This window comes from Lampris incognitus, chromosome 17 (genome assembly GCF_029633865.1).
Source record: "Lampris incognitus isolate fLamInc1 chromosome 17, fLamInc1.hap2, whole genome shotgun sequence".
Classification (NCBI taxonomy): Eukaryota; Metazoa; Chordata; class Actinopteri; order Lampriformes; family Lampridae; genus Lampris; species Lampris incognitus.
This window is the reverse complement of record NC_079227.1, coordinates 35912950-35940324: the sequence shown is the minus strand read 5'-3', so window position 1 is coordinate 35940324 and position 27375 is coordinate 35912950. Positions and strand designations below refer to the sequence as shown.

The 27375-nt window shown below is 46.5% G+C and overlaps 1 protein-coding gene across 1 annotated transcript in view; it reads right to left on the bottom strand.

The window, feature by feature from the left end:
• Positions 1-27375, bottom strand: part of LOC130127199 (protocadherin-15-like) — a 409304-nt gene that overhangs the window by 197708 nt on the left and 184221 nt on the right. The window contains 4 exon segments of the mRNA XM_056296769.1: positions 12374-12475; positions 13558-13649; positions 13913-14062; positions 25375-25509. Of these exon segments, the coding sequence (XP_056152744.1) occupies positions 12374-12475; positions 13558-13649; positions 13913-14062; positions 25375-25509 (479 nt within the window).

The following is a 27375-nucleotide window of genomic DNA, read 5'->3' as shown; positions in this document are numbered from 1 at the left end:
CGATTTTTGTCTTGCTCTTTAACCTTTTTTCTGGATGTGCGCGTACTATATGGCATCATGGCTCAAGGGCTTCGTCGCATCTACCCCTTAATTTTCGATGACAATATTGCCGATGACCGGTGGAAACTTGACAGGGAATGGAGAATTTATTGCAACGCGGGGCTGTCGGATGAATCCAAGAAAGTGCAAGCCTACACGCTCCTAAACCTCGCCGGTCCTGAGGCTGCTGAAAGATCGGAATCATTCATTTACGAAGACGGAGGAAGTCACGAAGACCCAGAGGTTCTACTGGAAAAGTTTGCTGAACTGTGCTTGCCTGCAAAAAAGCATCAATCTGGACAGGCATAGTGAGTATCCCTCCAAGTTATTCAGACGTACGCTGATGGGGAAGATCTAGCAGTAATTCGAAAGGTAAAGATGGGGGAATGAAAGTCTTTTCTCGCCCGAATTTGGGTTGGATGCAAAAATGATTTGCTGCCTGGCTGAATGTATTGTAACGTGCATGGATAAGAAGACACGCTGGCCGCTGGCTCGCGGGTCTGACCCTTTAGTCGAGCGGTTAGCGATGTCTCCTGCGGTTCGGGCGATACGGGTTCGCGTCCCGGCCGCGGCAGCTCCTGTGGTTGCGTTGGTTAGCGATGTCTCCTGCGGTGCGGGCGATACGGGTTCGCGTCCCGGCCGCGGCACTTCCTGTGGTTGCGTTGTCCCCCGAATTCGCTACAGTAATCGGCATTGTCAGGAAACACGAGAGCACAAAATGCATCGCGTCAGTCCAGGACCCCACGGTCTACTACCCATCTGCAGGCCAGAGGCCACTCTCGCAGGATGAGGATGTGCATTTCCTTGATAGGGAGGAACGCTGGTTTGAATGGGGAGTCAAAGAGGCCATCTATGAGAAGAGGGGACGACCATCTTGAGTCATTTTATTTAGTTCGACTCCCTTCGCAAGTTTCTCTTGAAATCTCCTTTTATTTTCAAATGTCAAGTTTTCCTCAAGTCTTTAATTCTATTCACAAGTTATTCTCAAGTTCATATTATTGTAACATTAATATTATATATTTTCTTATTTGGTGGAGCAGTGGTTAGCACAGTCGCCTCACAGCAAGAAGGTCCTGGGTTCGAGCCCCGGGTAGTCCAACCTTGGGGGTCGTCCCGGGTCATCCTCTGTGTGGAGTTTGCATGTTCTCCCCGTGTCTGCGTGGGTTTCCTCCCCCAGTCCAAACACATGTAGGTCAGGTGACTCACCCGTACTAAATTGTCCCTAGGTGTTTTTGTGTGTGTGTGTGTGTGGGCCTGTGTGATGGCCTGGCAGCCTGTCCACAGCGTCTCCCCACCTGCCGCCCAATGACTGCTGGGATAGGCGCCAGCATCCCCGCCACCCTGAGAGCAGGATAAGCGGTTCAGATAATGGATGGATGGATTTTCCTTTTACTATAGTCTTATCTGTGAAGCGCTTCGAGATCTGTCTCTGCAGATGAGAAGCGCTATACAAACTCAATGAATTATTATTATTACTTGGGGATCTCTTCTGAAATTTGACAGTCAACCATCGGGGAGAATTTAATCTTAAATATTTCCCAACGTTTATGGATTCGGGTGCCATAAATACTGAGCGGAGAAGTTTAAGGCGGTTGCGTTGATACCTCTGATTAATTGCGATTTCTGCACCGGAGCAGAAAGCGTTTTTTAATGAACTCTAAAGCATGGAGCCCCGACGCCTTCATCCAGCATGGGCCTGAGAGAGACAGCGGCATTCCTGCCTTTCTCACGCGCACTCTGACCAGACCGTGAGCCGCTGACGTGCAATATTGTAGCGAATTCGGGAGGACAACGCAACCACAGGAACTGCCGCGGCCGGGACGCGAACCCGTATCGCCCACACCGCAGGAGACATCGCTAACCGCTAGACTAAAGGGTCAGACTCGCCAGCCAGCGGCCAGCGTGTCTTCTTATCTATGCACGTTACACTACCCCCCTCCTTCGGGAAGCGCGTCCCCGCGCTTAAGCATATCAGCTCCTTCACGCCTCAGGGCGCATGCGCCTCCGATGGCCTTACGGTCGCTCCATCCGACTTCTGACACCAATGTAGCGAATTCGGGGGACAACGCAACCACAGGAACTGCCGCGGCCGGGACGCGAACCCGTATCGCCCACACCGCAGGAGACATCGCTAACCGCTAGACTAAAGGGTCAGACCCGCCAGCCAGCGGCCAGCGTGTCTTCTTATCCATGCACGTTACAATATACAATCGGCGGTGGGCATAGGGCTCAAACCTGTGATCTTTCAGCTACAACTGAATAACGGTGTCCTCCTAGCTACATTTAAGGAAAGCCTTATTAGATTTCTAAGTCAATTTTATTTGTACGGCCCATTATCAGAAATTACAGATATGCCTCGGCGGGCTTTGTTCTCTGAATAAATGAATAAAAAGCACGAGGGATGGAGGTCATCATCTGAACGGTACGCACTCTGTGTGTCACGGTGCTCAACAATGCTGTCTGATGTTTTCCACGAGCTTTTAGCTGCAGTTAAGGCTGGTTGTGGTACAATTGGAGAAAACCGAGGTAATGCACTTTTCTTCTTTTTTTCTGCACAGGGACCATCAATATAACTGGAGGCGTTCCTCATGTGCGGGGTTTGAATCCCCAAAACAAAAACTACCCATCCAAACTGCTTGTATGTGCAGGACACTGGAAGCGGTGGGGTGTTCACAACGAAGACAGACGCCCCAAACGCACCCACGGCCACGAGTAAATACACCCACATCTATACACACGACAACATATTGTAGCGAATTCGGGGGACAACGCAACCACAGGAACTGCCGCGGCCGGGACGCGAACCCGTATCGCCCACACCGCAGGAGACATCGCTAACCGCTAGACTAAAGGGTCAGACCCGCGAGCGTTACACTACCCCTCCCTCCCTCGGGAAGCGCGTCCCCGCGCTTAAGCATATCAGCTCCTTCACGCCTCAGGGCGCATGCGCTTCCGATGGCTGTACGGTCGCTCCATCCCACTTCTGACACCAATGTAGCGAATTCGGGGGGCAGTCTGGGAGACCGTCGCCACGGCCGGGACGCGAACCTGTGTCTCCCGCTCCGCAAGCGACAACGTTAACCAGTCGACTAAAGGGTCCGACCCGTTAGACAAGGACCAACGTGTCTACTTATCCATGCACGTTACAATACTGGGACAGGAGTAAAGCTGCGGCTTGGTGTTGTTTATTTACTGATACGCCACACAGGGGCATTAATATTAATACCAATTTTCTCATGTAAATTCCCCAAGGGGATTAATAAAGAGTATATCAAAAACACGTTTAATGGCCGTTGTGGCTCTAGTTAATGGCCACGGTAATTTGCATATGAAACCGATCGCTGGTTCCGGCTGTTATGCCACTGTATTGTTCATAAGGGTGGGGACGCCTGCAGTCAGTTTAGGGCCCAGACCCACCAAACCGACATGGGACAACTAGCACTTGAACACACTGCAAAGACTACAGCCAACGGCCAACTAGCATGTACGTTCTGCGCCTGCGTGACACGAAATAACTCTCCCCACCAGCAGGTGGCGGTAGTCTGTATTCATCGTTCAAAATGTGAAACCGGAAGACCCAGGACTGCGGCTGTACAAACAGTAAACAAAGCAGCATTTGCTCACCGTTTCGACTTCACCCTTGATCACGCCAGAGTTCTTTTCACCACCCGGTTGGCATAACGTTCTTCTGTACGGTCATACAGAGCTGGCCTCCCCTGAATCATGCCGATCAGCTGCTCTTCAGCTTCTTCATTCCAGATTGCCATGCTATTGTGGAGAATATTAACTCCTTGAAAAGTCCATGTGAGATGAAGACGACAAATGAGAAGCGGTGGCCTCTCAACTTCGCTTGCTCGCTTTCCTGACTTCCGTTTCTCTTCTCGTGCACCGATTCGCTAAGCTGAACAGCCAATCGGAGTGATCTCTCTCTCACCAATGGGCTCCGCCGCCGATTCAACATGCTGAGTCAGCCAAAAAGCTGCTGCCATGGGTCCGACTAGTACCGACGGTGCGAGACGCATGGCAAAAACTAGGGCCACGGGCGCTCACTGAAGGCCCGACATTGGCCCACCTGGTGTGTCTCGGCCTTTACACTGAAGAGTTCACTTAGATGAGCGATGAAACATTTCTCTCGTCACAAACGTTGTGTCCACATGAACTGATCCACCTTTCTGTGATTTCCTTCCCTGGATCCTTGAGCACGCATCAAGACAACCGGTCGTAGTCGTAGATATCCTCTGACATCTCTGTGAACCTAGGCTCAAAATGACTCATTCCCCCGCTGACCGCACAAAGGTGTAAGCAGAGGCAATAAACAGGAGGAGGAGGATACGGAGATGTTTCTCTCCATGTAACATAACCAATCCTATGCAATTTCAGAAGCTCTTCCTTTCCTCCACCTATATGCCATCGTGCTCCATTACGGCATTTGAATATCCGGTGCCTTGCCCCATAGTATCTTCACCAACACCAGTCAGCAAAGGGGATAGTTTATCCATCCAATTTCCGATATTGGCAGATACTACCAACTAGTCCGGGGATGAAAACCAGCAACCTCCAGGTCACAAGCTTCCTTACCTAACCGTCAAGTTACTGCCACCCACGTGTTGTGCAGCAGCCCTCAACACTCAGAATATGTTTCACCTGGCTCAAATCCCTGTTTCCTCCCATGTCTCTTGCCCCACCCCCCTCCCCGCTATATCTCTCCTCTATGACTGAACATCAGCATAGCTTTCCCCTGGATTCACCAACTCGGCCTATTTGATTGAAAGAGCAAGTCCTCTTTATTCCCTGTTGCACTCTGGGCGTATTGATTTCATAGCTAAGGTAGAGCTGTGAAATGTGCGTACCACAACTACCCAGCAAGATGCAGTCGAAGAGCAACACAATATGGCAATCAAGCGGGTTCAAACATTTGCGCAAGGTACACCTCGAACAAATGTTTAAGTTAACCAGGAAAAAAAAAATGATATGTGGCCGTTGAATTTGATGGGACAAGACATTTTGTGTCAGTTTGTGCAGACAGTTTTGACAAAGTGAATGTCTGTCTCGATTCCATACAGATGTGTCCACTAACAGCAAGCTGTCTATACGAGACATCTAAGCAGATGTGGGCTTGGCTAGTACTTGGACGGGAGACCTCCCGGGGGAAACTGAGTCGCTGCTGGAAGTGGTGTTGGTGGGCTGATCAGAGCATCCTTTATACCCGCAGGTTTCACACGGTGCATGTCTGATTGTTAAATGACATACGATTAATGAACAATGAACCAGGCAGTTGGCAAAAAAGCTCGGTTGAAGCATGTAGTCCAAGTATTCATCACAGCTTCTGGTCATTCCAAGTCCAAGAAGAAAGGTTGGACAGTGCAGTGAAATCTGCCTGGCAACTCAGGGACACACTGCGTCAGCATTCATTGGGAGGGACGAAGAAGGACAGGATGAGCAAGGAGTATATTAGAGGGACAGCTCAGGTTGGACGGTTTGGAGACAAAGCAAGAGAGGCAAGATGGAGATGGTTTGGACATGTGTGGAGGAGAGATGCTGGGTATACTGGGAGAAGGATGCTGAATATGGAGCTGCCAGGGAAGAGGAGCAGAGGAAGGCCAAAGAGGAGGTTTACGGAGGTGGTGAGGAAGGACATGCAGGTGGCTGGTGTGACAGAGGAAGACGCAGAGGACAGGAAGAGATGGAAACGGACGATCCGCTGTGGCGCCCCCTAACGGGAGCAGCTGAAAGTAGTGGTAGTAGACAGTGTGAAAATTAGAGGTGGGAATCACAGAGTAACTCGGGATACGATACTATCACGATACATTGCCCATCATAACGTTGGTATCATGATACAGCGATTCTGTGATATTCATGAAATCATCGACAACACATCAGGATATCTGTGCAACTGAAGAAAAATACCTCTAAAAATACCAAAAAGCAGGAATTATGTGTTTATTCACTGCACTGTGGTGTCAGTTTCCCAGTTCCTAACTACTGAGATGAAACAATGCACAACAAAGTGCATAAAGTCTTAGCTTAGTACCTCTTGAACACACACACACACACACACACACACACACACACACACACACACACACACACATATATATATACACATACATACATACATACATACATACATACATACATACATACATACATACATACATACATACATACATACATACATACATACAGTTGGAAGGAAAACGATCACGAAAAAAAATGCTAATAAAGATATTGATATTTGGTACCAGTGTCTCGATGACATATTATATATATATATATATATATATATATATATATATATATATATATGTGTGTGTGTGTGTGTGTGTGTGTGTGTGTGTGTGTGTGTGTGTGTGTGTGTGTGTGTGTATATATATATATATATATATATGTGTGTGTGTGTGTATATATATATAAATGTATACGTTCATGCCTGGGTAAAATATGAAACATGTACACACATAGTAAAGGCATATGCATGTGCAGCAGCATTCTGCCTTCCTGTAGGGTTCAAACCCTCACCGCAGCCTTGTGCCCATTATACAAATCTGAACGTGGTAACATTTAGTGCAGATTCAGAACGCTCGATGTTATAAATGTATTTTCCTGTGCTTTGAAAATACAAAATACAAGTATTTTATCTTGATACGTTTTCCGGCAGCAGTATTTTGCATTTCATTATTCTTATACATTTATTTGAGAGGCATTTTGTAACCAGGTACATTTTGATGGGCATATCTTTGCCCGTCCCTGATTATTATAAATACGAGACAACCAAGAGCAGCAGCCCAGCCACACTGGGCTGATCCCCCCCCCCCCAACATAAACTGCCTGGAAAAACATCAACATTATACACGGGTTCCAACGGCCCCTCACCCACTACGTCTATTCTTCAAGTCTCTCACAATTTCTTTGTGTTGGATAGTTGGAAACCCTGCAGAAGTAGAAAAAGAAGAGAGCGCCAGGCTTGAATAATGGATGAGAATTAGTTTGCAATTCAGAAGGGGAACCTTCCAGTACAGCACCTTCAAACACACTCCAAACCGCTCCCCCAAGAGCAAATTGGGACAATTTAGTCGAGACTTCATCTGAAGAAATGTAAAAAAGGGGCAGGGCGCGGTGCTTCGTGTGCCACAGCGGGATATTGTCTGTCTTCTTTAAGGTGTGTCTCGTTTAAACTCATGTCTCCGATAGGCGTGCATGCCCCTGAATCCCCGAAACTCTTCTTTTCTTCGTGCAGTCAGGCAGCATCCCTTCATTTCTGTCAGAAATGCAGCAACCTGTGCTGACATGCCCTCTAATACCCTCCTTCCTCTTTTCTCTCTTTACTTTTTTTCCCCCAACACCGAGGGCGGTCTGTCAGCACGTGACACCGGGTCCGGCTAAGCTGACTGCTAGCCCGTGCAGACCGGCAGTTCCGGTAACACCGAGAGCGGCCTGGCCTGGCGTTGACTGTGGTGTTGTTGGTGTCGTTGTGCGGCATGCGAGGAGGTGTGTCAAGGGTGTCTGGCTGAGGGAGCCTGGTCTGCCGCGTCCGGTGGGCCCAGGGACCACGGCCACCGCCTGGGGCTGCACCCGAGGGGGAAGCACCGCGGGTGGTCTGACAGGACTCGGACGCAGGGAAGGCTAAGCTAACCGCTAGCCCATGCAGACTGGCAGTCATCCTGGCTGGCGTATATTCCCCTGGACAGTTTTTATTTTTTTAGTTTGGATATATGTGTTGGTTAGTATGCGTGTTCTTGAAGTTCTTGTAGTTTTTCTGTTTTGGACTGGCAGCCTGTCCAGGGTGTCTCCCCGCCTGCTGCCCAATGGCTGCTGGGATAGGCGCCAGCATCCCCGCGACCCTGAGAGCAGGATAAGCGGTTTGGATAATGGATGGATGGATGGGTGTTTTTGTGTTTGTGTTGCGCTGCTGTGGGCTGGGGGAGACATATGTCGTTTCATGTCATGTACGGAAGCACATGACATGCAGGTGATTAGACAGCCTGCTAGGTTTAAATCTAGTGCAGATGTGGAGTCAAGTAGTTTAATTATGATTAGTCAGGTTATTTCTCATAGTGTAGATTATCAGCCTGATAGCTTGGTCTATAACACTGAGACTGTCTCCCTACCCTGCTGTATTGCTCCCAAGCTCTCCTCCCCTAAATGTGTGAATCACAATAATCTAGTAATCATTCCTACCACTGGTAGTGGTAGGAATGATTACCTAATGAGTACCTAATAATCTACAGAACCAAACAGCTAATGTTATCAAGAATGTGACCACATATCGTCCAAAGCGTTAGTTGCCAAAACTCTCAACAAGGTGTCTAATTCCGATTAATATTTCACCTTTTGGTAGCGCTAAAGTTCTGCCTCCTACTGATCACTTCCACAAGATGTTTAAATTTGGTTTCATACATATCAGATCACTGTCTACCAAAGCCTTACTAATAAATGACCTGATTCTTGAACATAGTTTCGATATGATTGGGCTATGTGAAACATGGCTGAAACCAAATGTTTTCCTTCCCTTAAATGAAGCTTCCCCACCTGATTAGACTTATGCCCATGTAGCTCGGGCAAATAAACAAGGTGGGGGTGTTGCCTTGATATATAAATCTATTTTCAATCTGACTTCTAGGCTAGAATCTAAATTCCAGTCTTTTGAGGCTGTTGTTCTTGGTCCATCTCCCTCAGCCATAAATAGATTCAGCTCAGTCCAAATTGTGATACTCTATCGGCCTCCTGGCTGTTACTCATTATTTCTTGAAGAATTTGCAGAGTTTGTCTCAGGCCTTGTTACTCACTCTGATGAGGTTCTAATTCTTGGCGATTTCAATATCCATCTGAATAAGGCTGCTGATCCTCTAAGTAAAGCCTTTCTGGTGCTTGTTGATACTTTTGGGTTTGCTCAGTTTGTTCAAGAGTTGACTCATTGCAGTGGTAACACCCTTGATTTGGTTTTATCTAAAGGGATATCTGTTTCTGATCTGAATGTCTTGCCAGCCACATCTGCTGTGTCAGATCATTTTCTCATCAAATTTGAAGCATTATTGGCCTGTCCTGTCAATGTCAGCACAGATGTAATGGCCACTCGCCACCCTGGTCCCTCCACTGTAGCTGCATTTGGCCAGCAGCTGCCTGAAGTCTTGGCTCCTTTCACTGTGGTAACTGACTCTGTTGAAAATTTCACTAGTGACTTAAAGGTGGCCCTCTCTAGTCTCCTCGATTCAGTTGCACCTCTCGCTACCAGAGCTAGGTGACTAAAGAGGCCTACACCCTGGTTTAATGATGAGACACGTGCTCTTAAGCAGGCCTGCAGGAGACTGGAACGTAAATGGCGAAAATCAAAATTGGAAGTTTTTTACCTATCGTGGCACGAGTGTTTATTGAAATACAAGCGTGCTTTAGCTACTGCAAAAACATCGTATCTCTCTCACTTAATAAATATTAATAAACACAACCCCAGATTTCTCTTTGACACTGTATCTAAACTTACTACAAAGCAGTCGTCTATTAGCTGCTCACCATTCACAGCCCATGAATTTCTAGATTTTTTCTGCAATAAGGTTGATGAGATCTTAAACAAAATTAGTTCTTCAACTCCATCTACTCCTGCAGATCCTGTCTTACCAAATTCACATCTATACAATGAGTCACTGACAGTCCCAGGTATTACAGCTTTTGAGACCATCTCTCTTGATATTTTGACTAAGTTCGTGTCAGCTTCGAAACCAACTGCTTGCCTACTTGACCCCTTACCAGCAAAACTTTTTAAAGACCTCTGGCCTTTTCTTGGACCTACAATGCTAGACATTGTTAATTTATGACTTACTACTGACATTGTTCCCAGCAGTTTTAAAGACAGCTGTGGTTAAACCTCTACTTAAAAAAAACACCTTGATCCAGGGTCTCTTAAAAACTATCGACCAGTCTCTTATCTTCCATTCTTTTCTAAAGTACTAGAGAGAGTTGTGTATCAACAACTTTCGACCCATAAAAAAGAAAACCATCTATATGAACCTTTTCAATCGGCTTTCAGGCCCTGTCACTCCACTGAAACTGCTCTAACCAGAGTGGTGAACGATCTTTTACTGACTATGGACTCTGATTCCACTTCTGTGCTTCTACTACTGGAACTCAGTGCAGCCTTTGACACCATTGATCACTTCACTGTACACTATTAGATAGATTAAATTGTAATTTTGGTGTCTCTGGCGTAGCTCTCTCTTGGCTTAAGTCCTACTTATCTGGAAGAACACATTGTGTCTGCTATAGTAATAATATATCAACATTTTCTGACGTTAAATACAGTGTGCCCCCGGGCTCAGTTCTTGGTCCTCTACTTTTCTCTCTTTACATTGCACCTCTTGGCCAAATTATACACAGTTATGGAATACATTTCCATTGCTATGCTGATGATACTCAGCTGTATGTGCCTATAAGGGCTGATGATCATACTCAAATCACTAACTTAGAGGCCTGCTTGGCTACTGTGAAAAACTGGATGTCACTTAACTTTCTGCTTTTAAATTAAGATAAAACCGAGATGCTAGTCGCTGGCCCTGCTAGACACAGACACCAATTTGATCAAGTAACAATAACAATTGACAACTCTGTGGTTTTACAAAGTGTGGCAGCCAAAAATCTTGGTGTTACGTTTGATCCCAGCCTTTCCTTTGATAAGCACATTAAAGAAATCACCAAGACTGCCTTTTTTCACTTACGTAACATAGCTAAAATTCTGTATTTTCTCTCCATGGCTGTCAAAGAGACTCTAATACATGCATTTGTTTCATCCAGACTTGATTACTGTAATGTTCTGTTCTCAGTTCTGCCACATGCTAGTACTAAAAGTCTTCAGATGGTTCAGAATGCTGCTGCTGCTAGAATCCTAAGTAAATCTAGGAAATTTGATCATATTACACCAATTCTTGCCTCCCTTCATTGGCTTCCTATCCATGTTAGATCAGAAAACAAGGTGCTTCTGCTGACTTATAAAATCCTAAATGGGCTTGCCCCATCACACCTGTCTGATCTCCTTAAACCTACATTCCATCTCGAGCTCTTCGCTCTCAAAATACAGGGCTCCTGTGTGTACCCAAAGCTAAAAAAAGAAGTCAGCTGGTGGCAGCAGGGCCTTTTCCTACCGGGCTCCGTTCTTGTGGAATAACCTGCCTGCTGCCATCAGACAATCAGAGTCTGTTCAGTTCTTTAAATCCGCCCTTAAAACTCATCTTTCTGCCTTAGCTTACAATTAGTTGCCTTTAAGCTGAGTGCTTCACAACCTGTACTGCATGGCAGGTTGGTTTTCTGTCTCAATGAATTTACCAACCACTCTTCTGCCGACAAGATTATAGAGTATAGATTATGACTAATTGATGACTTAATTGACTATGACTAATGACTATTGCAAACTGTTCTCTTCTCGCACATCTTTTCTCTCTCTCTGAATGAAGTCTTCTCCTTTCTCTTTTTCTGTGTGTGAATGGTGTCAAGCGAGTCTCCCTTATGTGCACATGCAGTTGGTTCTCCTCCCAGGTCTCCGTGGTGATGGTGGTCGCCACTTGGACGCTGTCTGCCATTCCCCTCATCACATTTTCTTTTTAGAAATCCATGTAATTTTTTTTTTACATGGTGATGCTGGTCGCGTGCCTTGGGTCCTGGACTGTTCCACTTGCATCTGGACACTGCTTGGCATCCTGCGCATCATATTCTTCATACATTTTATAAGTCCATTATAATTGTGTTATCCTCTTTCAGTGTTGTGTTGTGCAAATTGCATAAACACAACATCTATTGCACGTTGTCTGTCTTGGGACAAAGATCTCTCCTCTGTTGCTCTCCCTGAGGTTTCTTCCTATTTTTTCTCCCTGTTAAAGGTTTTTTTTTAGGCAGTTCTTCCTTATCCGATGAGAGGGTCTAAGGGCAGGATGTTGTGTTGCTGTTAAGCCCACTGAGGCAAATTTGTAATTTGTGATATTGGGCTACACAAATAAAATTGATTTGATTTATGAAATGACAAATGAAGTGTTCCTGATTCTCCCCTTCTCTTATCCCTAACTCCCCTTTTTCTGTCTCAATACCCCCTCAGCACACACACAGACACACACAGACACACACACACACACACACACACACACACACACACACACACACACACAACTTCCTCCTCTTGCACTAGTATAAAGCCATGATTGACTGTGTTGCTGAAACTGAAAAAAGCATCACAGGAAAAAGGCACATGTATGGAGGGAATAAAAAAAACAAAATCAAAAGGCAGGATATGACACGTATAACATCCCTCTCAACCCAACGACCCCTTCCACATCGTCAGTGCCCTGACACCTGTTACCTTCTATGGGGTTCAGGTCCATTGTCCATGGCCTCCACAGTCAGAGCATAGCTCCGTCCCACCATGAGCTCGACTCCCGCCGCCACAGTGATGCTGCCGCTGCTGTGAACAGAGCTACGATTAGCTGACACTGAAGTCCATAGTACAACACTTACCACTCCTCTACTACCACAGCCATTTCTTCCCCTGCTTAATAATGGAGACAGCATCTCGACATCTCCAATGTATCTGTCTAACACCTGGACCACTACATAACTACTGTCTCCATCTATCATCTGGACCTCTACACCTACACTATCGCCATCTAACATCTGGACCGCTACATCTCCACTGTCTCCGTCAAACACCTGGACCTCTACATCTCCTCTGTCTCCATCTAACACCTGGACCTCTACATCTCTGCTGTCTCCATCTAACACCTGGACCTCTACATCTCCACTGTCTCCATCTAACACCTGGACCTCTATATCTCCACTGTCCCCATCTAACACCTGGACCTCTACATCTCCAGTGTCTCCATCTAACACATGGAGTGCTACATCTCTGCTGTCTCCATCTAACACCTGGACCTCTATATCTCCACTGTCTCCATCTAACACCTGGACCTCTACATCTCCACTGTCTCCATGTAACACCTGGACTGCTACATCTCTTCTGTCTCCAGCTAACAACTGGACCTTTATATCTCCACTGTCCCCATCTAACACCTGGACCTCTACATCTCTACTATCACCATCTAACATATGGACCTCTACATCTACACTGTCTCCATCTAACACCTGGACTGCTACATCTCTGATTCTCCATCTAACACCTGGACTGCTACATCTCCACTGTCTCCATCTAACACCTGGACCGCTACATCTCCACTGTCTCCATTTAACACCTGGACCTCTACATCACCACTGTCTCCATCTAACACCTGGACTGCTACATCTCTGCTGTCTCCATCTAACACCTGGACCTCTACATCACCACTGTCTCCATCTAACAACTGGACCTCTAAATCACCACTGTCTCCATCTAAGTACTCTTTTGCCATTAGGCAGGGACACGATAATGGCCACTGCTTTACACATCCCAACTAAGAGGACCGCAGTGCTGAGCTGCTTTTTCAAACAAGACGAACTGCCTAAAATAATGATCATCAAACTGAAGGGTGTTTTAATAGGAGGCATATTTACTTGTTGTTAATGAGGAAGTGTCCCTGGTCACCTGCCAAAATCCGATAGGTCACTTGGCCATTGGGACCTGCATCGTCATCTACTGCTGACAACTGTATAGAAACACACACACACACACACACACACACACACACACACACACACACACACAAACACACACAAACATGCACATGGGGATTCCAACAGCAATGTTATCAACAAGTGATGTGACCACAACACAGAAACAAAAGCACATACAAAAATCACACAAACAGAAACACAATGACAGTTTCAAGCGTAGGCTGAGTGTGTGTCTGTGTGTGTGTGTGTGTGTGTGTGTGTGTGTGTGTGTGTGTGTGTGTGTGTGTGTGTGTACCTGTAACACAGTTTCTCCGGGCATCATATCAGTATACAGGTCGACGCTGTAAGAGACGTTCCCAAAGGATGGGGTGTTGTCGTTAGCATCCAACACTGTTATCGTCACGGTAACCGGGGCACTCTGCTGCACCCCATCGGATGCTTCGACCTGGGGGGGAGGGGGGCAGAGGTTTTTATAAATCACTGCATTGTTTAATGGGTAGAAATGCTGTGAAAATGTGACATGAGTGCTTTTGTTTTGACTGGTCTAACACGGCAGGAGGCGCTGCACCAGGCAGGGTGGTTCCAGATCAGGAGGTGATGAACCAGGCCCAGGCAGGCTGGCTGCAGACCAAACACCAGTACAACATTTGCTCGATTCTGAAGCCGGCAGAAAAGGACAAAAGTATTCGTCAAGTATTTCTTGTGAGATCTTTAGATCCATTCGACCTGTTTTAAGATGAAATAACTTAAAGAGGTCACGAGTGCACCCTGAGCAGCTAATTCTGGTCTGATGATGAAGACTCTGCAGTAGTCACCCAGTCCACGTCCAGATGTCAGTAGCAGACTGTAAAGCTGGCCGTGGAATATATGGTGTGCCAGTGCACAAAGTATCAAATGCAGGTGCTGCTGGTGTTTTTACTCCCAACATTGTAGTACCTCAGACTTTTTGATAGGGGTTCAATGGGAAATGCACCACATTATCCGCTTCCGGCGTGGGAAGGTGGAGGCGCGAATTCACGCTTGCAGAGGCCTCACCCAGTACACGTCTGCGTCTACGTTTGTGTTTTCATTTGATGGCTGGGAGAGCTGGCGCTGGATCAGCTGAGGGAGCCTGGTCTGCTGTGTCCTGTGGGCTGGGGGACCACGGCCCTAACTGGAGCTGCGCCCGAGGAGGACACACCGAGGGCAGTGCGACAGGACGCGGAAGCGGGGCAGGTTAAGCTAACTGCTAGCCCCAACAGACCAGCAGTTCCAACAGTCATCTTGGCGTTTGTGCTCTTGGACAGTGAATTTCCCCCCCCCATATGTTGGATATATGTGTTTTTGTAGTTTGGATATGTGTTTTTGTCTTCGTGCTGCACTGCTGTGGGCTGGGGGAAATGATGGTTCATTTCAGGTGCATGAAGTGAAATGACAAACGTTCCCTGGTTCCTGATTAGTTATGTGATGTGCATCCAGGTCCTTACTTGTTTGCTTTTAAAATCTATTATTATTATTATTTTAATAACTGAATCTGGACATTTTGATATAAATGTTCATTCATTCATTAAGCTTCAGCCGCTTCTCCGGGGTGGGGTCACGGTGGCAGCAAGCTAAGTAGGGCACTCCAGAAGTCCCTCTCCCCAGCAACGCCCTCCAGCTCCTCCTTGGGGATCCCAAGGCGTTCCCAGGCCAGATCGGACATGTAGTCCCTCCAGCAAGTTCTGGGTCTACCCCGGGGTCTCCTCCCAGTTGGACGTGCCTGGAAAACCTCCAAAGGAAGGCGCCCAGGAGGCATCCTGATCAGATGCCCGAACCACCTCAACTGGCTCCTTTTGACTCGAAGGAGCAGCGGCTCTACTCCGAGCTCCCTCCGGATGTCTGAGCTCCTCACCCTATCTCTAAGGCTGAGCCCAGACTCCCTACGGAGGAAACCCATTTCAGCCGCTTGTATCCACGATCTCACCCTTTCAGTCACTACCCAAAGCTCATGACCATGGGTGAGGGTTGGAACGAAGATATAAATGTACATGTGGTTACGTCATTATAATATTACAGAGTAAGTGTTCATGCCAGACTTGCCTCTTAGTGGGGCAGCTTAGCTCTAATATTCATAAGGATTGCACATTTTGTGATAAAAGCGTCAAACTTGGTACATATGTAATATATTTAGAAGAAATTTGGGTATGGAGCCACTGAAAATTAACCCTGTAGTGGCCATGGCAGGCATGGACGTTATTAGATCGCTTTTAGCGGGGCTGTGGCCTCCCTACATTTCATATCAGCCATCATGACAAGACAGAGGGGAATGTTGCCTTTCCAGAGATACCAATATCATTGTTCTGGTCCAAACAGAACCAGAGATATGCCATTTCACATATCGGATGTCACCAATGGATGTTGAAAAAGCTAAGTTGCCAGTCACTTCTGAGACATTATGCACATTTCAAAACATGATTCCCGTGATAAACGCTACCAGTGTTTCATGCTCTCACTGGGTGTGACACTGTGCCCAGTTTTGCCGGACACGGTAAGAAAACTGCTTGGGCAGTATGGACCGTTTTGCCAGACCTGACAGATGCTCTCCTGACGCTGTTCTCTGCACCAGCTGACATACCAGAAGAGGTCGTGAGGAGCACAGAAAGATGTGTCATGCTCCTGCATGACAGGACGAGCAAGTGCATGGACATCAATAAAGCACGAGAGAATATGTTTGCCAAGAAGAACAACGCTCAGCTGATACCACCACCAAAGGCAGCCCTGGAGCAACATGTGAAGAGGGCCGTCTATCAGGGAGGATATGTGTGGGGCCAGATGCTGTTACCTGCACCAGAGTTGCCTTCACCAGACAACTGGGGGCTGGACCAGGAACCAGGAAGGAATGTTGGAGCCATATTGGACAGATCTACCCGAGGCCTCCCACACCTGCCATGAACTGGTATCATGCAGGTGCAAGAATGGCCGTGTGAAGCGCTGCAAGTGCAAAAAGGCAGTGCTTGAATGCACTGCCCTGTGTGCCTGTGAAGGGGAGTGTTAACACAGTTCACTTTTCAAGTGAGACGTTTGAGATCGAGAGCCAGTTGATAAGCAGTTACAAAAAAACAATAAAACAATGTTGAAGTATGAAGAAAATGAGAGAGAGAGAAGGTTGGATGATGTAGAGATAGTGAATCAGGAAGTTCAATGGATTAGCAAGGAGGAAGTGAGGGCAGCTATGAAGAGGATGAAGAGTGGAAAGGCAGTTGGTCCTGATGACATACCTGTGGAGGCATGGAGATGTTTAGGAGAGATGGCAGTGGAGTTTTTAACTAGATTGTTTAACACAATCTTGGAAAGTGAGAGGATGCCTGAGGAGTGGAGAAGAAGCATACTGGTACCGATTTTCAAGAACAAGGGCGATGTGCAGAACTGTAGCAACTACAGAGGTATAAAGTTGATCAGCCACAGCATGAAGATATGGGAAAGAGTAATAGAAGCTAGATTAAGAGGAGAGGTCATGATCAGCGAGCAGCAGTATGGTTTCATGCCATGAAAGAGCACCACAGATGCGATGTTTGCTTTGAGAATGTTGATTGAGAAGTATAGAGAAGGCCAGAAAGAGTTGCATTGTGTCTTGGTAGATTTAGAGAAAGCATATGACAGGGTGCCGAGAGAGGAGGTGTGATATTGTATGAGGAAGTCGGGAGTGGCAGAGAAGTATGTAGGAGTGGTGCAGGATATGTATGAGGGCAGTGTGACAGTGGTGAGGTGTGTGGTTGGAATGACAGATGGGTTCAAGGTGGAGGTGGGATTACATCAAGGATCGGCTCTGAGCCCTTTCTTGTTTGCAATGGTGATGGACAGGTTGACGGACAAGATCAGGTAGGAGTCTCCATGGACGATGATGTTGACGGATGACGTTGCGATCTGTAGCGAGAGTAGGGTACAGGTGGAGGAGAGCCTGGAGAGGTGGAGGTATGCACTGGAGAGAAGAGGAATGAAAGTCAGTAGGAGCAAGACGGAATACCTATGCGTGAATGAGAGGGAGGACAGTGGAATGGTGAGGATGCAAGGAGTGGAGGTGACAAAGGCATTTGAGTTTAAATACTTGGGGTCAACTGTCCAAAGTAACGGGGAGTGCAGTAGAGAGGTGAAGAAGAGAGTGCAGGCAGGTTGGAGTGGGTGGAGAAGTGCGTCAGGAGTGATTTGCAACAGAAGGGTACCAGCAAGAGTTTAAGGGAAGGTTTACAAGATGGTTGTGAGACCAGCTATGTTATATGGTTTGGAGACAGTGGCACTGATGAAAAGACAGGAGGCGGAGCTGGAGGAGGCAGAGTTGAAAATGATAAGATTTTCACTGGGAGTAACGAAGAAGGACAGGATTAGGAGCGAGTATATCAGAGGGACCGCTCAGGTTGGACGGTTTGGAGACAAAGCAAGAGAGGCAAGATTGAGATGGCTTGGACATGTGTGGAGGAGAGATGCTGGATATACTGGGAGAAGGATACTGAATATGGAGCTGCCAGGAAAGAGGAGAAGAGGAAGGCCAAAGAGGAGGTTTATGGATGTGGTGAGGGAAGACATGCAGGTGGCTGGTGTGACAGAGGAAGACGCAGAAGACAGGAAGAAATGGAAACGGATGATCCGCTGTGGCGCCCCCTAACGGGAGTAGCCGAAAGTAGTAGTAGTAGTAGGCAAAGGTGCACTACACGTAGACATCCAAAATCCCAAACACTATTTTTGTGCATGTTATGTCGGACTAATGACTGCTGTCCTAAACCTTTTTAATCACAAAACAAAATATCTGCACGTGTGTGGTTGTCTTCCAACATAAAACAGTCAGTGTGCGTCATTATGCGTGAAAAACGACACGGTGATGGGGATTTCAATAGTTCAATTAACCTCGTTCAACCTGAAAGAACAAACTGATTGCCGAGGCTAATTAAGCCGTGAACACGACCATTTAAGGTCTCCTGCTGTGTTCATAGAACGCACAGGCAAGAGCGAAAGACGCTGGTGAGAACGAAGACACGTCACACGGTAGCCTGTCAAATAAGCATGTTTGCGTGAGGTCTCATATCACGTTGCCATTGGTATTAATGTCTGTTGTATGCACACTTGGCAACTCTACACCTCCTGACTACGCACCTCCTGAACAAGGACATCAGTTTCCTCCTGGGAGAAACTTTTCTGCCTTAGCCAGTCTGGACTTCCGCCGTCCATTACGAAATTGGCAGTTCACCATGACAAACTGTGCGCTGCTTTTAAAGGGAATGAGCGGAACTGATTTGATTGGCCATAATTTAAGATAGCCCCCACCATGACTACTGACAATGCATTCCTTCTAATCAACCCCTTTTACAACTGTGCCTCCGTTGCACCCAATTACCACCAGCGCAGCATGTCGTGAAATCAGAATCAGAGTACTTAATTCATGCAAAAAAGTACTGGCAACACCTTAGATTGACTTGTGTCGTGAACTAGTGCCATCGCCTTCGACTGTGCTATGACCCGGAAACTAGAGCCCTTTAAATGGGCTGGATCCCGCCCACAGTACAGTGCAGCTTTTGCTCTTGCTCTTCGCCTTGCTCTTTGACTTTCCAAGTTTTCCTACATTTTTGTTACTTTTTGCTTCTTCTCCACAGGCTAGACTTGTAAAAAATGACCACGGCTTTCACTGAGTTTCGGATTTCATCCCTTTGAAGAGAAGAGACTGTCTGTCCATGGCATTGAGGCTGAAACATAACGAGTCCCGCTGCTCTTGGGAACCACACTGGCTTTTCTTTGTGGAGATTGTTTTCATTTCTGGTCATGGAATGTGAGGAATTAATGTGGATAAAGCAACATTTGAGGCACTGGGATATATTAACTAGACTGAGGCTTCTAAAGACATCTGACGGAAAGACTTCTGAAGGTAGTGATAGTCACTTAGGGGGTCACAACCCACTGACAAATGAAATAATGTAAATTGAATGTCAGGAAACAACTTGACAACTTGATAGAAGCAAGTTGAAGATAGTTGTACATTACAATAGGAGAGACCTGAAATAACAGCCAACAGTGATCCTATTCAGGGAGTAAGGACATTCACTTAGGGGGGACAATTCCCATTGACAAATTAAATAATGAATAATGTCAACTGAATGTCAGGAAACTACTTGACAACTTGACAATCAATTTGAAGAAAGCTGGGACTACAATAGGAGAGACCAGAAATAACAGAAAACAGTAATCCTCTTTAGTGAATATTACAAGTAAGATAGACCTGAAAAAACAGCAAATAGTGACCTTAATCAGTGAAAGTTGAAGACAACATAATCCAGGTTTATAAAACACAAACAAGGACATCAGTTTCCTCCTGGGAGATGCTTTTCTACCTTAGCTGGTCTGGACTTCCGCCGTCCATTATGACACTGGTAGTTTGCCATGACAGAGTGTGCTGCTTTTAAAGGGAATGAGAGGAATTGATTTGATTGGCCATAATTTAAGATAGCCCCACCATGGCTACTGACAGTATATTCCATCTAATCCAACCCTTTTAGAACTGTGCCACCATTGCGCCCAATTACCGATAATCGGTAATCTGAGAGCATAAACCAGGTTATGCTCTCAGATCAGATTTTTAATTCTAAAATTACAGATTCAATTTTAGAATTACAAATCTGATCAACCAGCCACCGGGAGGGCGGATTTATTAACACAATTAAACAAGGAAAACACAAGAATAAAGTGAATGTGTATGGTGCGTGTTTGTCTTATTTGTGGGACGTGTCTAAACTATGTGTGATGACCAGCGGGTTGTATGTCTAGGCTATGTGTAAGTATTTACTCTACGTGTGGTACAGTACGTAAATGGCGTGTCCAATGTATGAAATATGCGTGCAGGCAAAGGTGTCCGTGGTCCGTGATTCAAGAGAGAGAGTGAGTCTTTGAGAGGTCCAAATCCACAAGTTGGGAGTTCCAAGTGACAGGTTAGGGTCTGTGGGAGAGGGCAGAGCTCGAGGGATTCGACTATCGATTAGGCACATTCTGGCAACAACACCACAATGGGGTGGCTGGGGTCTTGTAGCTTGGTGATGAGCTGATCACTAGCAGGTGTGGTGGTTTTAGATTGTAGACAGGTGCGTTGTTGATGGTGTCTATGTGACGCTCTATGAGCGTGCACAGACATGCCTGGTGTTTCAGAGACAGATGATGGAGATGTGCTTCGTGACCTCACGGTGGAGCCAGAGGCCCGAGCAGGGGGCTGAACCACAACAGACACTTCACTAACGAACAATACAGGCCCATATCAAATCTCACATTTCTAAGTAAAATAATTGAAAAAGCTGTTTTCCAACAGCTGAACAACTTTTTGGCACTAAACAACAGTCTTGATGTCTTCCAGTCAGGATTTCAACCACACCACAGCACTGAGACTGTGCTCGTTAAGGTTTTTAATGACATCCACTTAAACACAGACAGTGGCAGAATCTCAGTCCTGGTATTATTGGATCTCAGTGGTGCATTTGACACAGTCGACTATGACCTACTACTTGACCGATTGGAAAACTGCGTGGGACTCTCTGGCACAGCGATAAACTGGTCTGAATCCTACTTAAAGGACAGGGACTACTTTCTCTCTATAGGTAATTAAAAAGCTGAGTGCACAAAAATGACCTGTGGAGTTCCCCAAGGTTCCATTCTGGGGCCACTTCTCTTTAACATCTATATGCTCCCACTAGGTCCAGATTAAGGAAAACAACAAAATGTTCCCATAATATGCAGACAACACGCAGATTTACATAAACATATCACCAGGGGACTATAATCCCATACAAGGACTGAGTAGTGCATTGAACAAATTAATGATTGGATGTCCTGGAATTTTCTTAAATTAAACAAACACAAAACTAATTACAAAAGTAATTTTCTTTGGAGCCAAGGAAGAACGATTAAAAGTCAGCACTCAGCTACAATCGGTAATGTTCAAAACCACAAACTGAGCCTTACCTTGGTGTAGTCATGGACTCAGGCCTGAATTTATAAAGCCACATTAAGACAATTACAAAGACAGCCTACTATCAACTGGAGAATATATCAAGAATGAAAAGATTTATGTCTCAGCGGGAATTGAAAAAACTTGTCCATGCATTTATCTTCAGTCGACTCGACTACTGTTAATGGTGGCTATACAGGTCTCTCTTTAAAAAAAAATCAATCAAACAGCTGCAGCTGATTCAGAACCCTGCTGCTCAAGGCTGTACTAAGACCACAAAAGTGGATCACATCACTCCAGTTCTGAGGTCGTTACACTGGCTTCCTGTCCGTCAAAGAATTGATTTTAAAACTCTGCTCTTCGTTTATAAAGCACTGAATGGCTTAGGGCCAAAATACATTCCTGATTTTCTGCTACACTATAAACTATCCAGACCTCTCAGATCATCTTGGACAGCTCTGCTTTCTGTCCCCAAAGTCAAAACTGAACATGGACAGGCAGCTTTCAGTTTTTATGCACCACATAACTGGAACAAACGCCCAGAAAATTGCAGGTCTTCTGCAACTCTCAGTTCGTTTAAGTTGGGGCTGAAGACTTCCCAGTTTGTCGCTGCCTACGATTGAATAAAATTTGAAGCTTTTGATTATCATCTTACACTGCACTGTAACTTTTACTTTATCTTTTTATTTGTTTTTAAATGTCTTTTTATTGCCTTATGTTGCGTTTATTAATGCCTTTTATTTTTTTATGTAAAGCACTTTCAATTGCTTCGATGTTGAAATGTGCTATACAAATAAATGTGCCTTACCTTTTACCTTGCCTTAGGTTAAGAGTTATGACAGATGCTCACCCCTTTATTATTTTTTGTCACTCTGTAGCTTCTCATAAATTGGCCTTCTTTAAAAAAAAAAGACATTTTTGTTGCTCTTCTGCTTTTTTTGGGGCTGCAAATGAATCTTGTTCTGCGACAAGAACATTGATATAAAACTCTCCAATATCTAATGGGGTTTCCACTTAACTTACATGATGCACTTATAAGCACCAGCCAAACCACATATAAGTGCATAAAAAAGTAGATATTCTTCTAATCTTCTCCCTGAGCTTATTTGCCAAGAGGTTGATTTATTCCTTAGAATTATAATGATATCTCCGATGCCGTGATCGCTCCCTCTCACCCATCTTCCCTTAGTTTAATATCTTTAGCGGGGCTCTCACTGTGATTACAGCGCTCCTCTGCCTTTCAATCAATACGCCAGACAGCCTCTCTCAACTGCAGTACGGCCGGATGGTGGAGAACACACACAGAGACACAGACACACACACACAGATGGCTGGGGTGGGTACACATTAAGAATTGCTGTTTTTGTGAAACAGTAGATCTCCGCCCTGCGGGGCAAACAGTCTGGCTGTACCGCTAATGAACAGACAAAGGGAAGCATATCTTCCACTTTAGCTCTGCTTCAGATCCCCGTGTCCCAAAGAACAGGGACCCTGCTGAACTGGACTTTACTTGAATGAGATAAAGAATGAGAGGGGGGGGGGGGAAACAAGGAGAATGAAAGAGAGGGACGGCGAGAGAAGAGATGAGGGTGGGAGTGGGATGGAAAACAAGAAAATATCAAAAGGAAACAGAAAGAGAGGGGGAATTAGAGAGTGCTCTGGATAAGTCTTGTTTTTATTTATTTTTTACCTTTACTCCCCCACTGAGGCAACGGCAAGGTGAACTCCTGGACTGCTCGCCAAAACTAGCTTAACCGAACTCAGCCATCTAACTAGGGGCCCTACTGCACATGCTTAAACACACTCTGTACACAAGTTAGCAAAGCTCTCATTAAAACCGTATTTACTTTTGATTTTCTGCTGCACGTTCTCTGCAGCAGGCTGCAGGATTTATAGGTGCAGTTTGCGTTACCCTTTTGTTTTTGGCGTTTCCGCTTTGTCACTGCGGCTCCATTTTCGTTTTCTATATTTTGTTCATCTGTTTTCAGTTTTGCATTTGTGATGGTGTTAATCCGGCCTTTACTTGCATGCGCCAGCCACTGCGCCACCATGCTGCTGAAGGGACAGACCTCTCCAAAGGGAAGCTAACTAGAGATGTCTCAGTCTATCCCACTGTGTTGTTGTGGTGATAAAGTAAATCATGACTGTAGGGATGTAATGGAGAACCCGGCTGGGTAGCACCAGCGGCTTATGGAGGCACAGTTATAGAACAATCCCCCAAAATGGTCAGTTGTGTCTGCAGAGGGAATTTGGTAGTGAGTTCGGTGATCCCTATTGATTGGACTTGTGCGTCCACATCGATGGGACTCTGACTGTGCATCTCACTCCACTGGTCGACAGGATACACCTGTGTCCAACAAACCCATCTTGATGTATATATATATATATATGAAGTATTAAGTGCGTTTTTGGACCCGTGAAGGGAAGGCTTAGGCTGTATTGGTCTACAGTGAAGAGTGTATTTAAAAAAACGTCATAACTAACATTCATGGGGAGCTATTTTTTACCCTGAAAAGGATTTTTTTAAATCTATGAACTCATGTTAAAATGGAAAAGCTGAGTGCCAGACATGTGTTGTGGCTTTTTAGTTAAGAGCTCCCTCAATGGAGCTTATACCGGACGTGCTCCATGATGAGACTCCCTGCTCGTTCCTCCTCAGCTTCTCTCTCTCTCTCTCGCTCGCCCTCTGCACTGCATGCAGGGAGGTTGGGTGTGTGAGTGTGAACGAGGGTGGTGGACGAGTGAGTGGCAGAGTTCTGATTTGTTTTCTGTCTTTTGTTTTCCGATTTTCCCCTGTATTCTTACTCTTTCGTGCGCATCATGGGGTAAGCTTTTGGGAGGAACGGCGTCCTCCGAGACGCCACCTCCATCCATCTGTCATGGGATCTGGAGCCCAGCGTGATGATGGAGGAGGTTTCCAAGGCTGTGGTGGTGTTTTTGAAGGAGGAGCGTCATGTCAGTGAGACGATTGAGAGGGGTGTAGCTATCAACATCTATAGTGTTGTTTCCCCATTGTCAGTTCCCTCTACTAGAATCAGGGTGTCTGTCGGGTGTTCTGCCATTTGTCTCTGGCGAGCTATTGGAAAATGAGCTGTGGAGGTTTTGGCAGGTTTGCCAGTGCTTTCATAACCATCAGTCTCGGATGTAAAGAGCCGAAGCTGCGAGATGTGCAGCCACTCAGGAGGCAGGTGTTTATGCGTTGGGACTCTCCGACGCAGAGTTTGCAGGTTTCCTTCAAAGTTAAACACGGTAATGGCTTGTACATGGTCAAGGCTCCACCAGTTCTCAGGGTTCTCGAGGCTGAACGGCGGCTGCATCCAGCAGCTCGGCAGAGACTGAGGGTGCGTTCAGTGAAGAGGGACAGAGTGTGAAGGGTGGAGGTAGGCCTACTGGAGGGAACAATGTGAGTGTAGAGGAGATTCCCGGCAGCCAAGTAACAGGTGAGGCAGAGGATATGGACTATGATTCGGAGTCTGACGGTGTGTCCGTAGGAGAAACGTCACCCCGCAGCACAGATCTGTATTCTCTGGAGCACATGAATGGTTTGTTGGATGAATCTTTTGGAAAGTCAGTAAAAGTGAAAGATTATTTTAATAATACAGAGAAGTTCCTTAGGTCTGCTGGTTTCCTGCAGAAGCTGGTTGGTTCTGAGCTGCTTTATTCAGTGGGGGGGCGGGAGGGGTAGCAGTGTGGCTAACTCAAAGAACCAACCCAAGGATTTGACCATGTGTGGAGGTAGTTAAGGGGAGGTGTCTGAACTGGGCAGAAAGGGTAGAAACTGAAGGGTGCCTATTCTGTCGAGTCAACTGTGTTCACTGTACCGTGAATGTGTACGAGTCTCGTGTTTCCCTGTCCAGTGGCTGCAGCAGGGTGAGGTATCTTCTGATGCCAGCGGCAGACACAGAGAAGATAGTGGAGTAGCCATCCAGTGAGAACTGAAGCTGTGGGTCTCTTGTCTGTCAGGGGGGGAGAGAGAGAGAGAGAGAGAGAGAGAGAGGTTAGAGCGAGCATGTGGGAGGACAAGAGGAAAACAGGGCACTGGACCAGCTGATTTGTTGAAGTCAACCTCCATTTATCTAGGAAGTGCCCAGCAGAGCCGGCTAGGGTTAGGGTTAGGGTCAGGGTTAGGGTTAGGGTCTCTACTGCCACACAGCTTCACACTCGCACATTTAAACACAGTCCCGCACTGGCAGCTGCCCACTCAACCTGCTGTCATCTCCTGGTGTCCAGCTGAGAAGCTGCAGCTGCACTGAAACAGCTGGAGAAGTAAGTGCCTTGCCCAGAGGAGCATCAATTGTTGAAGGAGGGGAAAGTATTTTTTACCCATACTCCGTCACCCCCCCCCCAAAAAAGTGTTGCAACATTTTAAATGTTTGAGATTTTTTTCGGGGGGGGGTTCCCCCCTCCTTTTTCTCCCCAATTGTACCTGTCCAATTACCCCACTTTTCTGAGCCGTCCTGGTCGCTGCTCCGCCCCCCTCTGCTGATCCGGGGAGGGCTGCAGACTACCACACGCCTCCTCCGATACATGTGGAGTCACCAGCCGCTTCTTTTCACCTGGCAGTGAGGAGTTTCGCCAGGGGGATGTAGCGCGTGGGAGGATCACGCTATTCCCCCCAGTTCCCCCTCCCCCCTGAACAGGTGCCCCGGCCGACCAGAGGAGGCGCTAGTGCAGCGACCAGGACACACACCCACATCCGGCTTCCCACCTGCAGACACGGCCAATTGTGTCTGTAGGGACACACAACCAAGCCGGAGGTAACACGGGGATTCGAACCGGCGATCCCCGTGTTGGTAGGCAACGGAATAGACCGCTACGCCACCCGGACGCCCCCATGTTTGAGAACTTTATACAAACTGAGCAAGGAGCAGTCAGGCTGAATTCTCTCTGAGAAAATGGCCGGCTAAAGGTCAAATGGGGTATTACACAACATTGAAATCCTTTCCGTCTTCCTTTCACATTCTACCCCACACGCACATTCTACCCCACAGACACACACATTCTACACCACACACACACACATTCTACCCCACACACACACACATTCTACCCCACACACACACACACACACATTCTACCCCACACACACATTCTACCCCACAGACACACACATTCTACACCACACACACACACATTCTACCCCACACACACACACACACATTCTACCCCACACACACACACATTCTACCCCACACACACACACACACATTCTACTCCACACACACACACATTCTACCCCACACACACACACATTCTACCCCACACACACACACATTCTACCCCACACACACACACACATTCTACCCCACACACACACACATTCTACCCCACACACACACACACATTCTACTCCACACACACACACATTCTACCGCACACACACACACATTCTACCGCACACACACACACACATTTTACCCCACACACACACATTCTACCCCACACACACACATTCTACCCCACACACACACATTCTACCGCACACACACACACATTCTACCCCACACACACACACATTCTACCACACACACACACATTTTACCCCACACACACACATTCTACCCCACACACACACATTCTACCGCACACACACACACATTCTACCCCACACACACACATTCTACCACACACACACACACATTTTACCCCACACACACACATTCTACCCCACACACACACATTCTACCGCACACACACACACATTCTACCACACACACACACATTTTACCCCACACTCACACATTCTACCCCACACACACACATTCTACCACACACACACACATTTTACCCCACACTCACACATTCTACCCCACACTCACACA